The sequence below is a fragment of the Budorcas taxicolor genome, chromosome 2 (genome assembly GCF_023091745.1).
Source record: "Budorcas taxicolor isolate Tak-1 chromosome 2, Takin1.1, whole genome shotgun sequence".
NCBI lineage: Eukaryota > Metazoa > Chordata > Mammalia > Artiodactyla > Bovidae > Budorcas > Budorcas taxicolor.
The window spans coordinates 71,723,928-71,740,587 of NC_068911.1; the positions used below are offsets into that span (position 1 = coordinate 71,723,928).

Consider the following 16,660-nt stretch of genomic DNA (forward strand, 5'->3'; position numbering starts at 1 on the left):
GGTCCCACGGATGGAGGAAACGTGCTCTATTTGTTTTTCCTATCTGTCTTTCTCTTGGATGGCTGCCCTTTTCCTATGCTGCCCTGGAACCTCTGGACAACGTCCCCTCTTCGTGCTTCAATAAAGAGGACCCATGTCACTGTGTCCCCCACTCACCACTTTCCCCACCAGACTTCAAGTCAGCCTGCAGTTTCAGTATATCTACATGGTCTATGACTTTCCTTATATATCTTTAACTCTTGGATCTCCAACTTGTTGGCACTTAGCATTCCTAATTAACCATTTCTGTCTTATTATCTGCTGTGGACAGTGGCAGCAGTTATTAAACAATTGCATGATTCTGCTTTTATAAATCTGTCTGAGCAAAATCATTTGATGGCTGGAATGCTCCCCTGCTTTTAAAAGCTACTGAGTCATTGCCAGCTTCATCTTCCTGGATTGGCTGATTCTGTATCATAAAGAAAGATGCACTATGGGCTACAGAGTCTCAGTCACGACTGTGCCAAATTACACGGGAAATCCTAAAATCTTATTTATTTATTAAATATTTAATGACAGTTTTGCAGCGTTGAGTGTTCCTGGGCTCATGACCTAATCAATACCTATACCCTCACAACACTCTTATTCTGCCTGACATACAGCTGGCTCACAGTGAGTGCACTGAACAGATCTGTAAAGAATAAGCGGCTCTTTGTCTAGGAAGAATTTGAGAAGTTCTTGCTCCCTTGCCCTAAAGACATGGAAAGTTTAATAATACATGGTAAGATACACCCGCCCTACACACCCAAGGAATAGGTATGAGTCTAGAGATGTGGGTGATACTGTGGTTCTGTCTTTTTGGCTACACTGCTATCCCAGAAGTGACAGTCAGAGGCAAGGATGAAGTTCTGAAAATGAAAGGACACAGTCAGGGTGGCCTCCACTGATAATGACATAGAGGCCTGTGCATGGGCCTGTGGAGGGAGGGTTTCTCAGTTCAGCTTTGGACCAGCTTGAGACTGCCCCTGGCCTACTTCCCAGTCTAGACAAGAACCCAAAGCTTCTGAGAATACCAGACCACCTAACCTGCCTCTTGAGAAATCTGTATGCAGGCCAGGAAGCAACAGTTAGAACTAGACATGGAACAACAGACTGGTTCCAAATAGGAAAAGGAGTATGTCAAGGCTGTATATTGTCACCCTGCTTATTTAACTTATATGCAGAGTACATCATGAGAAACGCTGGACTGGAAGAAACATAAGCTGGAATCAAGATTGCTGGGAGAAATATCAATAACCTCAGATATGCAGATGACACCACCCTTATGGCAGAAAGTGAAGAGGAACTAAAAAGCCTCTTGATGAAAGTGAAAGAGGAGAGTGAAAAAGTGGGCTTAAAGCTCAACATTCAGAAAATGAAGATCATGGCATCTGGTCCCATCACTCCATGGGAAATAGATGGAGAAACAGTGGAAACAGTGTCAGATTTTATTTTTGGGGGCTCCAAAATCACTGCAGATGGTGATTGCAGCCATGAAATTAAAAGACGCTTACTCCTTGGAAGAAAAGTTATGACCAACCTAGATAGCATATTCAAAAGCAGAGACATTACTTTGCCAACAAAGGTCCATCTAGTCAAGGCTATGGTTTTTCCAGTGGTCATGTATGGATGTGAGAGTTGGACTGTGAAGAAGGCTGAGCGCCAAAGAATTGATGCTTTTGAACTGTGGTGTTGGAGAAGACTCTTGAGAGTCCCTTGGACTGCAAGGAGATCCAACCAGTCCATTCTGAAGGAGATCAGCCTTGGGATTTCTTTGGAAGGAATGATGCTAAAGCTGAAACTCCAGTACTTTGGCCACCTCATGCGAAGAGTTGACTCATTGGAAAAGACTCTGATGCTGGGAGGGATTGGGGGCAGGAGGAGAAGGGGATGACAGAGGATGAGATGGCTGGATGGCATCACTGACTCGATGGACGTGAATCTGAGTGAACTCGGGGAGTTGGTGATGGACAGGGAGGCCTGGCGTGCTGCGATTCATGGGGTCGCAAAGAGTCGGACACGACTGAGCGACTGAACTGAACTGAACAGCTTGTCCAAATTTGTGAACCCCAAAATGAATCTTTCCAGATATTCAGAAAAGCATATAAGCCACACTACTTTGGTAAAATGTGTCATGAAAAATGAATCAGAGATGATATTCTCACATGCATCTAGATGAATTTCAAATCTTATTATGGAAAACAGTAAAAGAATGATCTAGGCTCCTTGTAACTTTTTTTCTTTTTAATTGCAGAGACTTTCAGAGAGTGCAAATCAGCAAATGATTTCCCTACTTTACAGAGAGCCATAGAAAGTAACATTCTGAGAAGCCACATGCTTCTGTTGGAACAGCAGAGACCACCAGAGGTACATATTTGACTCTAACTTTCCTGTAGTCAAGGGCTTGGCATTTGGTAGGAAATGGATGAGGATATGGAAAGTCAACATTAGGCCATATGAAGAGGCTCTGATCATGGTGGTATGCCCATTCTTGGCTGGACAATGACTTGTGAATCTGTTCCTCGCAGAAAAGAACTAGCCTAACCTATACTCGCATTTTGGGAGATTCTGTGCAGAGCAATATTTACTTCTGCTGGCTCAAGATAGGTATAGTCATTTCAGATTTGAGAGACTAAGGCAACCCAGCTCATGCCCATTACTACACGCTCACCGAGAACTGAGAAGGGATAAAACAAGGTATTTTGCATGTCATAATTGGAGACAGCATTTAAGAATTTTATTTCAAAAGTATCTATAGTTATGTCTCCTTAGGCTAGACTGGTTGGAGGTTATCAAATGTATAAAAATTTCTGACCACTTGGCCGTAATAGGAATTTCCACGTCTAACAGTAATATAACACCTTTTTAAAAAGGTTTAATCATTCCTTCCAAAGAAATCCCAGGGCTGATCACCTTCCAAATGGACTGGTTGGATCTCCTTGCAGTCCAAGGGACTCTCAAGAGTCTTCTCCAACACCACAGTTCAAAAGCATCAATTCTTTGGTGCTCAGCTTTCTTCACAGTCCAACTCTCACATCCATACATGACCACTGAAAAAACCAAAGCCTTGACTAGATGGACCTTTGTTGGCAAAGCAATGTCTCTGCTTTTGAATATGCTATCTAGGATGGTCATAACTTTCCTCCCAAGCAGTAAGCGTCTTTTAATTTCACAGCTGCAGTCACCATCTGCAGTGATTTTGGAGCCCCCCAAAATAAAGTCTGACACTGATTTCTTTGCAAGCAATGATGCTAAAGCTGAAACTCCAGTACTGTGGCCACCTCATGCGAAGAGTTGACTCATTGGAAAAGACTCTGATGCTGGGAGGGGTTGGGGGCAGGAGGAGAAGGGGACGACAGAGGATGAGATGGCTGGATGGCATCACTGACTCAATGTATGTGAGTCTGAGTGAACTCCGGGAGTTGGTGATGGACAGGGAGGCCTAGCGTGCTGCGATTTATGGCGTCACAAAGAGTCGGACATGACTGAGAGACTGAACTGAACTGAATAGTTATAAAGTACTTTATAATTATAGAACACTGCTACAAATAATATTTCATTTTATCCTTAATATTTCCTGGTAAGGTAGGCAGAACAATTACTACTATTTTTGTCTGATGAGACCACAGATGTACAGAAGCTATGCACCTGGGCTTCCCACAAGCAGCGAGGAGGAGAAGCGTGACTCCAAGCCAGCAGACTCTCTACTGACTGCACCACGCACCTTCCCTTTCAGGATCTTTGTGGCTTTGCCTTTCCCGATACCAGATTTCTAACGTATGGCCAGAAGATGACAATGCTTACAGTGTAGTGTCTTGGCTGGAGCACAATAAAAGGGACAATCATTTAGAAATGATTCTTTTTTTAAAATGCAACAACTACCAAAAATGTATCTCATCAACAGCTTTATGGCCTAATCCTTAAATAACATAGTACACTGTACTGTAGGAAGGACAATTAGAACTTGCTGAATTAAACTGATGTCAGGAGATCAGAGTTCAGAGAGACTGGGTCAATCACTGACTAAATGAGTTTCTCTGTATAATAGAGAAACTGCACCTATGTACTTCACAACAATTTAAGGTGCTCAACAAAGACAACAGATGTGAGACCATATTACTCAGCCATAAAAAGGAATGAGACTGGGTTGTTTGTAGAGATGTGGGTAGTGCAGTAACTCAGAAAGAGAAAAATAAATATTGTATATTAACACATATATGTGGAGCCTAAAAAAATGGTACAGATGAACCTCTCTGCAGGACAGGAATAGAGTCACAGATGTAGAGAGCAGATCTGTGGACACAGTAGAGGAAGGAGAGGGTGGGATGAACTGAGAGAGCAGCATTGACATATTCGCCCTACGTGTGCAAAACAGGCAGCTTAGAGGGAAGCGGCTGCACAGTACAGGGAGCTCAGCTCCGTGAGGCAGGAGGACAGAGGGGGGCCCAGACCATATACGTATACACAGAGCGGATTCACTTCATGACACAACATTGTAAAGCAATCATACTCTAATAAAAACATAATTGAAATGTATCTAATTCACTCAACAAATACTTACTGAGTAGCCACTGTGAGCAACGCATTGTGACAGATGCTGTGAGACTGAGCACAACTTACCCCCTGCAGATTAAAACCAAACTTCATAAAACACTGAAAATTGTTAAGAACTTCAGGGACCACACACAAATGGAGTTGAGGAAAGACAGATGCAGATCATTTATAACGATGGAAAAGCTTACTTTCAAAAAGGAGCAAATGAAGGACTGTCCAGTTGCTAAAACACATAGACTTTCGAGTAGATGTAATAATGTGAACCACATAACCAATTTCAAAGAATTAGCATGCAAAAAAATAATGCAATATCAAGAATTTTTAATACTGATTACATGTTAAAATCATATAATTTGGATATACTGAGTTAAATAAAACATGTTAGTGGATATTACCTGTTTCTTTTACTTTTTTAAATGTAATTACTAGAAAATTTTAAATTACTATGAAGCCTGAATTATATCACTAATTCTATTGGACTGTGCTGTTTTACGGCCAAAAGGGAAGTCCAGGCAGTGCACGGTTCTGAAATGGCTAATTATGGTGTATGCCATCTTTGTGAGGCATGGATCAAAGATATAACACAGAATGAGCCAAGTATCATCAAACCCACAAATCACAAAAATTCTGATGGCCACGTGGGAACACAATTATAGTTGGAAGGAACCTGCAGGGTATTACTGGTGATTCCAAAGTAAATGGATTCAAAACTAAAAGAAGTGAGGGCATAAAAATCATTCTGTTTCTCCTTCCAGCTAAAGCACAAATATCTGAGGGAGAAATAAGTCTATGAAACCCTTGTTAGAACTGAAGACCAATCTAGCTCCAGCACTTAGCCTCGACCAGTGACTATTTCACACACATATTTGAAAAGACCCTGATGCTGGGAAAGATTGAAGGCGGGAGAAGAAGCGGACGACCCAGGATGAGATGGTTGGATGGCATCACCGACTCAATGGACATGAGTTTGGGTAAACTCTGGGAGTTGGTGATGGACAGGGAGGCCTGGTGTGCTGCAGTCCATGGGGTCTCAAAGAGTTGGACACAACTGAGCGACTGAACTGAACTGAGGTGATACTCTATCTAGAATCATGCTCTACTTGGCTGACAGAGCTCCTTAGTGCATGCGACCAAACTGGTTAATATCAGCAATCGACTTACATTCCTCATACCCAATAAATGTTCAGAAAATAACTGACAATCTCTACATCCCACACAATTATTGACCAGAATACTGAAGGGACCTGTAGGGATTCAAGTGCCCAAGAGAGGCCCTTGTCTTAACAAATTCTCAGCACTCAGCCCAGTACTAGTGACACAGTAAGTGCCCAGTAAATATTCATTAAATACACAAAAAGTGGTAGTATATTAGAAGGTAAAAGTCCACATCTATATGGAAAGGGCAGGAACCAGAAATTACAGACTGGTGAGCACTTAGAAATAAAGAGCCAGGAAGGAGCCAGCAAAGGCCAAAGCCAAAAACCAAGCCAGCCAGTTGGGCCATGAATCTTTTTCTGCCCAACACCACGTGTACAGAGCAGGAACTTGATGTTCACAAGACCTCTGACAAAGTCTTTTACAACACCTTTTAAAAATATGGAGAAATAGCAGGCCTAATGACAAAGCAGTTATAAGACAGTAACGAACAGAAAATCATAAAGACAGACTGGTGGTTGAGAGATGGAGGTCAACGTGAAGAAATTCTTCAGTAGTGTACACAGGAGTCCCTCTGGGTCAACATTCGCTTCAGTGAGCTGGGAGAAGCGTGAAAGGCATGTTTGCAAGTAACATAAAAGTAGCAGGGTAAGTGCAGCAGTGGATATGGTTCAGAAGAGCCTAATCAGGCCTGAATATCTGAAAACAGCATGATGAAATCTAATAGAAATAAATGTAGGTGGTCTGATTAGGTATGCAAATAAGTCAGAATTAGAAATAAAAATACATTAAAAACTAGATAAATGTAAGCTGAAGGCGATCTAGTCTGGCAGCAGCTCGGCTGTTTATCAAGACTGCCTGCGGAACGCTAATGCAGAGACAAACTGCCTCGGAAGAAATGCAGTTCTAAGCACAGCTTTTTGTTAGTGCTTTTACATTTTGTATCGGCTAGTCCACACTCAGAACATTGTGACAACAGGAATTCTGAGGAACAAACGAAGGAGAACAACAAACAGGAATCATTGAAGGGATTAGAGATGCTTTTGAAGAGAATGCCTACAGATGATATGGCAGAAACCCTCCCATTCTTAAGAGTTTTCAGTTAGAAGTGGTTGGGTACACTTTGTTTTCCAAAAGGCACTTTTTTGAGGAAGGGAAGGAGTCACAGATCTCTTTTAGAATCTAATAGAGCCATGGGTCCTCTCCCTAGGAAAAAAAAATGTACACACATATGTTTTATAAACAGTTTCAGGGGGTTTTAATCAGATTAAGAACCCTTCATTTAGAAATTCTAAGGACCCAGGTTTCTGTTTCATATAAAAAATTATTTCTTCCTTGACCTCTAAAGCAATACTCTTGATGAGGAACTGAGAGAATTCCTACCCTGGGCAGAGGGGTAGGACAGGGGTCTGGAGCCAGTCACCTGTATTGTCCCTCCCAATTTTAGGAGTCACTAATCTGAAATAAATTTTTGAATGGCTTCACAGTATTTAGGCAAATACTTAAAACACTTTTTTTTTTTATTGTCATTCACCTTACTATTTTAAATACTCTCAATGCCCATTACACTCTAGTAATTGAAACAGGGTCAAAACAAAGGTCATCCAAGCACTCACATCGTTTATGAGACATATCTGACAAGGACTTCATTCACTAGATGCCCAATCACAATGGGAGCAGGTATACAGAAATTATTTCTTGTCCGCAAGCAATAAAATATTTCTCTCCACAAGCTGCTTTTTGAAAAACTTGACTGCACAAAGGGCTGAGATGGCAGGAAACCTACAGTATTTGCAATATTATAAGCTCTTGGTTTGCATTTCTGGTTATAGGGATTTTTCTAAGCAGCTGGCTTATGTTATCATCACAGGACATACCCATAAGTTATCTCATTAGCAGCATTACATAATTTCTATATTCTGAGTTTATCTTCTTGGTATCTCATTGCTGTCTAAACCGGAAGAGCTTTTCGACATTAGCTAGAAAGGAGGAGATACATCTCAGCTTTCATTCTATCCTTAAAAGACAGAATGAAAGCAAATGTAAGTCCTTAATAGTGATGCTTACTTTTTAAAAACTAGGTTCTCAGAAATTCTAAGCAGGAAAAGATTTCTGTTTTTCTTTTGAGAAAATTTTCCTGGATTTTCCTTGACTTTCTTCTATTTAAATTCCTACCCCTAGTTCTGCTCATAATCTTGAAAGAGCTCCAATCCTGAAATAAGTATAGATACATTATAGTCAAAATTACTTAATGTTTCCTACCTACAATCATATAAAACTATTATAATGAGTTTGATAAATGCCTTCTGCCAACACAGGGTGCTGCTGCCGGGATGCAATTTTCGTAACAAGTAGGTGTCCAAAAGGGCTGTGAGTCTCAAGGAGAAGGTGTGTGTGTGTATATGTGTGTGTGTGTGTATGGGGTGAGATTAATTTGCCTATGGAATGTCAATGATAGATGTTACTCACTTAAAAATCCCGTTTTTATAGTTTTTCTATTGGGCTGAAAAGGTATCACTGAAGCCCTTCATTTCTCCACCTTCTCCCCTTCCATTGCTGTAATTTCCCATTCAAATCCATTTCCCCAAATGGAATTTAAAAAATCTGTCATCAGTGGTAGACTTTAAGTGAACTGGAGGAATAATACTTTTTTTAGAAATAATAATCTCCATAAAGATTAATGACAGTAGATTTATTTTCTATACAAGAGACTGTCATATTTCATCAAAATCTGTCATATAGCTCTCAACCAAAGAAAAGATGTCCAGACAGTAAGGGGCCACAGAGAATTTTAAGGGTTACTTTTGAGTTATATTTTCATCTGCTTTAGCTATAAATGCAGCTGATGAGAATTATATAGGATAGTGGTCCTAAAACTTGAATGTAGCAGTCATCAGGAAGGCGTATCAAAATCCAAAATGCCAGGCCCCATACCCTGAGTCTGTGATTCAGTAGGTCTGGGGTAGATGGGGCCCCAGAGGTTACCACCCCAGAGGTGATTCTGCTGCTGTGGCTAGTAAATCCTTGATGAACGACTGGTACAGGAAGATCCCAGATATCTAACTGGTTGCAACACCATACTTCCTTTCTTAATGCAAACTTTCATGGCTAAGGTTTTTGCATCATATTTTAGGACTGGAGCCTAAAATGGCTGACAGGTTCTTGTGGCTTAAGAACCTACGCAAGCCACATCCTTCTCTAACATTCATGGAGTGGGGTGCCATTGCCTTCTCCGAACAATCCTGTAGAAAGAATTAATAAAGAAGACAACTCCCTTCTGGAAGAAGAAATCAAGCTGTTTCTTGAGTCTCTCCCTCACTTTCTTTAACCTTCTTACTAAGTATCTGGAGTAAAGTTCAACAGGAAAATGTTTCATAAAACCTATTCTGGATGGGGTGGCCTTATCAGAAACAAGATAGGCCCACTTACCAGAGAGGAAATACACCCAGTCGTGTGGTGATAAAAACCATGGCAAACATAACAAACAGGAGATCACAAATTTTCTGAAACTTGGCGTAATTTGCCATTTTGGCAGCCTATAAAAGGAAGGAATGTGAAAGATTAATTGAGTTAAACTGATAAATGGAAAGCTTCTTTCAATATGGACGAGTCTCCTCTAAGATATAACTTACCAGATGCATAAAACTGCCTGCTACTTTGAAATGTCATGCATCATGCATCATATTTATAAATTACCCATAAGTCAAGTGAAATGCGGTATTAGCCATAAGTAGAACTACTGACTGTTACAGATTTAATAAAATATTCAGCAACCTGAAAAATTCAATTATATGGTTGACTTCAGGAAAACAGAAAAATAAGAAATTCTTGCATTACAGATAATACTAGCAAGCCAAAGACACCAAAACAGGAATTTGGCATAACAGGTCAAAATAGAAAAGTGCTAGATAATCCTTTAACTTTTAATGAATTCCAAATACTAAGGTTACAAACTTTATAGACAATATATTGAGCCTTCCTGTACTTTTTCCTCCTTCATACTCAGAGTTACAGGTTTTTCTTAAACAGGTAAAAGGAGGTCTCTGGGGACAGTTTCTTGGCTTATTCTCACAAATTTAGAAACGAAGAATGTGTCAAGATGATGTTATTTCAGTGAATCCATTTAGGTATCATTTTCAAATCTACATTATTGGGTAATTTTCTAGATGAAAGTCACTAGTGTTCAGAATGTCTATGAGAAGTACACTAACAACTTATGGTAGTGATTTAAGTGACCACTTTTTATATTATAAATTAGTCGAGGAAAGAAATACATCCCTTTCTCTACCATTTACTTTTTATAGATGATTCTAAGCAAGAACAGGTGACACTGAAAACAAAATTGTGCTTGATTACCTCTTTTTACATTTTCACATATAATTCACAGTACCCACACACTGGCTTATAAACTGAAGATGTATTTCAAATTCACGACATTATTTTCTACTTCTTGTAAAGTTAAAATAGCTGAGCCAGACTTGAAAGGCTTGCTGACAGTATCCATAGAAGTTATAACTTAAGATCTTTAAGTAAAATATGAAGCTATGAGAGAAATACATTCCTAAAAGGAAATATCAATATCTATTAACTGAGTGGAAGCCAGGATTATGAACCTTTAATTTCGTGAATACTTTGTATGTGACATTACAACTTATACTAAAGGAATAAAAAAAGCATCTTCTGCCTCCTTCTGGCTATGTAAACCATGTAGTTTTTCTTTTACATTCATTCACCAGTATTCAGTAACAAGCATTAAACATCAAATTTTCTGAAATGTCTAAGCCATAGATTCCACTTTGAAGAGTCAACATATCACATTTTTTGGATATTCATTTTTTGGATATTCTCAAGCATTATTTTATAATGTCAAATAGAATCCAAGGGATGAAGAACATTTCCTTTTAAACCTTTGTTTAAAAAGGAGTCATTCACATGACTTGGACTTCTGGAATCTTTTTCTTTTTTAGATAAAAGTGGTAGATGATGATTCAGTCCACACTTTCTGAATTATGGCTCTGCCAAGCACCAGGCCATCCATTTCCACAGACAAGAGCTGGCAGATTATACAGGATTGATTTCGAGATGGTAGATTGCTGTATACGTTTCTACCTCCAAGCACACTGAGGATTTAACCACATGGTAACTGATTTTCAGGGAATTGCCTTTGTACTAATTCTATTTCTTTTAAAAAATGTGCTGAATAGAATCTAGCTTAAATCACTTAAAAATAGTGCCAACCCTTCGTATGACATATCTAGCCCATTAGGAATATTTTTTTTGTTTCATAACCTTATAGGGACCAGAGTCTTTAATGAAGTGCTGTATATACTTCAAACCTTGACTAATTGCCTTTATAGTAGATTCAATTTTACGACCTGAAATTTCTGCTTATATTGCAATAACAAATCATTATTTGAGGGCACTTCTATTTTATATTCACAGTGGCAGCATAAGCTTCAAAGGGGCAGAACTGTAGGGCGAAAGGAATAAAAAATCAGAATACAGACTCTAAGACCCATTTCTACATGGAATTTGTACTTTGGTAAGTTTATTTTTGACCAATTATGTAAATTTCTTAGCATTAAAGTGAAAAACTGTAATTATATAACCTTACTGAGCATGTCTCTTCATGGGGGCCAATATTAAGAGAAAATACCACACCAAAATTTTACTTGGGATTTTATCTTTTGAAATATGTTTAGAAGCATTTTTATTTTTCATTCTTTTTTGCTATTTTAATAATTCTAAGTGGTAATGGTTTAGAAAGTTAACTAAAGTGCAACCAATCTCTCTTCAGGTATTCTTAACATGTATATGCATAGAAAACAGTTTTCATGTAAAATTTGCAATGCATATATACTTTCACTGTAAAAATACTAGGACAATATTTAATATTAATATACATAATCTACACATATATATAGGCAATAAAAACTATGACTGTTAATTTCATCAGGATGGACAACTAATAACTATAGTGAATTATACATACCTTCCAGATAAATCAGTGTGAAACTTGTAACATTAGAAACAAAGCCTATTCAAATAGTAATTTTCCTATTGTAAAACATTAATTTCTTAAGTGTGGAAGGGTAAAGGTTTTCATTATTCTGTTAATAAAGAATGCTAACTTGGTGAATAGTTTTTGCACACAAATTTGTATATTAAAGTCTCACTTTCACCAATTAGACCTACAGAGAAACACTCCATAGATTCAAAGAAGTCATATCCTACCTTCTCCCAACACCATCTAGCATATCCTAGAAGAACTGAGGATCTGAGGGATTCCTTAAATTTCAGATTTTGTACTCTATATATGAAAAGAAAACTTTTACCTCTAGAAGAGCATCGGCTGAATCGTGGAGACAGAGGATCAGGGTCCCTACTCGGGCCATGTTGTTGACATATGAAAAGGTAATCAAGAGAATAGCTACAAGGTGGTGCAGGAACATAACGCCAAAGTCCTGGGAAGCAGAAGACACAGGCATGTTAGTTAGGATTTAGCAGCATCACAGTCTTTCCATCTATTCATCCATTCATCTAATACTTCTGAGGAACCCAGTGGGCCCAGCACTGGGGACACTAAAATGAGTAATATATAGTTCCTACTCTCTGAGAGTTCACCATGTCGTGGGAGAGACACGCAGGAGACCAGTGACTCTGGACAATGTGATCAATACCAGGGCTAAGGCCAGATCATAAACACTGTTTTGTACTAAGCCAAGGAATTTAAAGCTAGGGAGAAAATTGCCATATAGAATTTGTGAATGAAAAAATATTACCTGCCATATCAGAAGACAAAGGATGTTGCAGCCATCAAATTACAGTCTCCTCTAGAGTGAGCACTGAGGAAACTCAGGATGGAAAGAAGATGCCCACCAGCAGTCAGTCACTGCAGTGCACCCTGGCAGTGCACCTTGAGGAGGCTCAGGATGAGAAAGCAGAAGATCCTGGCCCCAGATTGCTGAGGTGCATGCCGAAGGAATGAGTGATATGCATGGGACAGTCATCTTCCTATACACAGAAAAGCACTAAGTCCCTTAACTTGAGATATCTGGTTTTCTTTAATAATAATCTTTTGCTATTCTGACTACCTGGTCTTTGTTGTAGAAACTCCTGTATATCCTGGGTCCCCCTTTGTCTCTTTGGAGTAATCTCTCAGAGTGATCTGAGATGCTATGTCCGCAGCTTAAGTCCTCAGTTTTGTCAACTTTTTGACAATAATTTTCAACTTTTAAATTGTACATTTTTTTTCAGTTGACAGGTTTCAAGCTCAGAAAGGTATTATTTGGATTTGCACATTAGGAAACTCTTCTAGGCAGCAGTGCAGGGCCAACTGGACCACTTCTCTAACTACTAGTGGCTAGGGTTTGGCATCCTTCTCCTGGAATATGCCCAACGGAATGTTAAAATATGAATTGTAATATGTTGGCATTTCTGATGGCATTTCTACACAAACAAGCTCTGAATTTTAACCATTATCTGTCTGTAGTCATTAGAAAAAAAAATAACTGGCAAACGTAATGGGAATTTGGCCATCCTTATTTTGATCAATTTCAAGGCTGCTTCCTGGCCCATGTGAAAAGATCATCTTTCTCCACTACTGCTTTATCTCCTGACCACTTGGACACATTTATTGTAACATGGAATTTATATTGCTTGGAAATGCTTTTACTGACACTTTTATTTAGTGTGTATTTCTCCCAGAGTAAACTCGAAGTCTCTGGGACTTCAGTGCCAAGACCAGCTCTAATGATGACCTACTTGAAACCATGGACCATTCAGAGATAAATGAGACAAAATTAGAAGCATATTATGAAACTGAGAGAAAGAGAAAAAAAAGAAAGTGACTGTATGTACAGATACATACACTCTTTATTAAGTAGCTATTGATGTCACACAGTTTGGGGTCTGAAAGTCAATTTTGATGACTTAAATGGTTCCAAAACATTTAAACAATGTTTTTTGCTTACATCCTGAAAGTAACTAATGATAATCTATAAGTAATAAAATACTACACCTATAAGGTCCTTTTGCCATATATTTCCTTGTATAGTTTCCACATTGAAAAATTCCAATCATTTTAATTTATGTAACTTAAACTTATAAAGCTATGGATTCTTCTACTGTTTAAATTCCTGTGATACAGAACTCTTTAAGAATATCTTTTTATGTTTTATAAATTCAAGCTTTAAATGACAATGATGAAGTAAAGCCACATGGGTATATTTTAAAAAACACAATGTTTAAATGGTTCTGTATACACTTTGGTGTCCAGAGGTTACTTTTCTGCATTTATGGATAACCATACTGACTTATTATTGGGATTCCCCAATAGCTCAGTGGGTAAAGAATCTGCCTTCAATGCAGGAGACAGGAAATGTGGGTACAGTCCCTGGGTCTGGAAGATCCCCTAGAGGATGAAATAGCAATCCACTCCAGCATTCTTGCCTAAAAAAGTGCCATGGAGAAAGGATCCTGGTGAGTGACAGTCCAAAGGGTTGCAAAGAGTCAGACGTGACTGAGTGACTGAGCATACATATTGGTTTTTTAATTTATTCTAGTAAGTAGCTCATATTTACTGGAATAAACAATGGATTAGTTTCCTAAATAAGGTCAGATATGTTAAAAAATGAAATAGAACTATTTTTCTTATTTTCAGTTAACCTCGACTTCACTTTCACTTTTCACTTTCACGCATTGGAGAAGGAACTAGCAACCCACTCCAGTGTTCTTGCCTGGAGAATCCCAGGGACGGGGTGCCTGGTGGGCTGCCGTCTATGGGGTCGCACAGAGTCGGACACGACTGAAGCGACTTGGCAGCAGCAGCCACAGAAGTCTCAAAATGAGCTGTGTGGCATGACGGTAGACACCACTGTGGGCAGAATCGTGTCCTGCATCAGCTCCTTCTAAGGCCCACAGCAGAGCTGCAGGATGAAGTCGTGCAAATTCCTGCCGCCTGTGGACCTATCACCACGCTCCTCGCTCTAGACCCACATCTGCATCTCGGATTAGCTCTCAGCTCGTGGCGAGAGAGACGAAGACCATGCTCCGAGTTTAGTCAGTGACCATACGCAGACTCAACTTACCAGTTTTACCTATTTCTCTTGACTTCTCTGACGCTTTTGTAGTTATCTAGGGTCTCCCTAAAGGATTAAAGTTGAACAATACCGAAAGTGCCTTAAGTGAAGTGAAGTGAAGTGAAGTTGCTCAGTCGTGTCTGACTCTTCGCGACCCCATGGACTGTAGCCCACCAGGCTCCTCCGTCCACGGGATTTTCCAGGCAAGAGTACTGGAGCGGGGTGCCATTTTCTTCTCCAGGGGATCTTCCCAACCCAGGGATCGAACCCAGGCCTCCCGCATTGTAGGCAGACGCTTTACCGTCTGAGCCGCCAGGGAAGCCCTCAAAGTGCCTTAAGCATATAAAAAAATTGCTCTGATAATGTTTCCCAGGGGAAGATGACATCTCTTCACTCAAGGCTGTCATCAGAAATGTATTCGGTTTCATCACCTAGAGTAATCTACCAGACAATAGCTACTTCAAAACAATGGATCAATTGAAGTGGAGCTAACCTATCAACTGCTATTTTATACTATCTCAAAAATATAATTAAATAAAACCATAGAGTGTTAATTCAACAGTTCAGTGAGTTTATATTCACCCATGCTGAATACATAGATTTTAAAATCTAACTAGTTGAGTACCTAACCAGAACAATACTGTCCACATTTCCCATTGTTTAGCCCTGAGTGATTGCTCTTGATTTACTGAAAGAGAAGAGGTTTTCTTGATTTAATTTTAAAATGAATATAAATTGATTAAAACCTTATGGAGGATTAGGGCCATTTTATAAATAAGTTTCCTAATATGTATCTGATATAAATGTCAATAAATAAAACAATGCCCTTGGCAATATAGCAAGGTTGCCCTAAAAACAAGAGACTTGCTTTGTTTGCTTTGTGAAAGTTTGCTTTGTGAAGATGATTTTTGCATATAAATAACCTGGTTCTAGAAAACATTTATTACTGAGGGGCTCAGAGCTATGCTCACAGCAGAAGACCAATTTTCATTATATGTCATATCTGTATGAATATAAAAAGCATGAATAATGGATTTTGTCTTTTACATTTCTGCTTCAGGAAGCATTATACACACTGAAATACCTTTAATAAAAGCCATGCAATCATTATTTTTTGTGTTACTCTCATTCCCTCATTGTGACATTTTTCTGAATAGGCAGTGAATCTGGTACAAATAACAGTTTTTAAACAAATTGTCAATTTAGACTTTATCAACAACTTGTGGGAAACTCCCATCCTCTTGTTTGTTACTGCTGAAAGTAAATGGTGTATTAATATATCTATACCCAGGCAAGCTGCAGGAAACTTAGCATTTAGGTTGAGAATGTTTCTTCCATTTTTGGTAGTATCAATTAGGTAGAGAGACTGTGATTTCTTGTTGGCCTTCATACTGAAGACAGATCCCAAAGCCCTTATTTCAAACAGACTGGCCTGGCTACCTGCCTCAGTGGTCCCCAACCTCCTATTGCTCTGCCGTATTGTTTCTGGGCATATTCATAGCCAGTGTCAAGGGTTCCTTCTACATTCCCTGCACGATATTTACCTCAACCTCAGCCCTCATTCTAGTGGCTTCTCCCATGGCAATTATCAGAGATAGGAAAAAATATAGATATGGTCTTGCTGCTACTGCTAAGTCGCTTCAGTCATGTCCGACTCTGTGCGACCCCAGAGACGGCAGCCCACCAGGCTCCCCCGTCCCTGGGATTCTCCAGGCAAGAACACTGGAGTGGGGTGCCATTTCCTTCTCCAAAGCATGAAAGTGAAAAGTGAAAGTGAAGTCACTCAGTCGTGTCCGACTCTTAGCGACCCCACGGTCTGCAGCCTACCAGGCTCCTCTGCCCATGGGATTTTC

At 39.4% G+C, this 16,660-nt stretch overlaps 1 protein-coding gene across 1 annotated transcript in view; it reads right to left on the bottom strand.

The window, feature by feature from the left end:
* Positions 1-16,660, bottom strand: part of CERS6 (ceramide synthase 6) — a 341,431-nt gene that overhangs the window by 39,458 nt on the left and 285,313 nt on the right. The window contains exons 8-9 of the mRNA XM_052635449.1: positions 12,063-12,191; positions 9,157-9,263 (exon numbers count right to left, since the gene is read on the bottom strand). Of these exons, the coding sequence (XP_052491409.1) occupies positions 9,157-9,263; positions 12,063-12,191 (236 nt within the window). The remainder of the gene's footprint in view (positions 1-9,156; positions 9,264-12,062; positions 12,192-16,660) is intronic.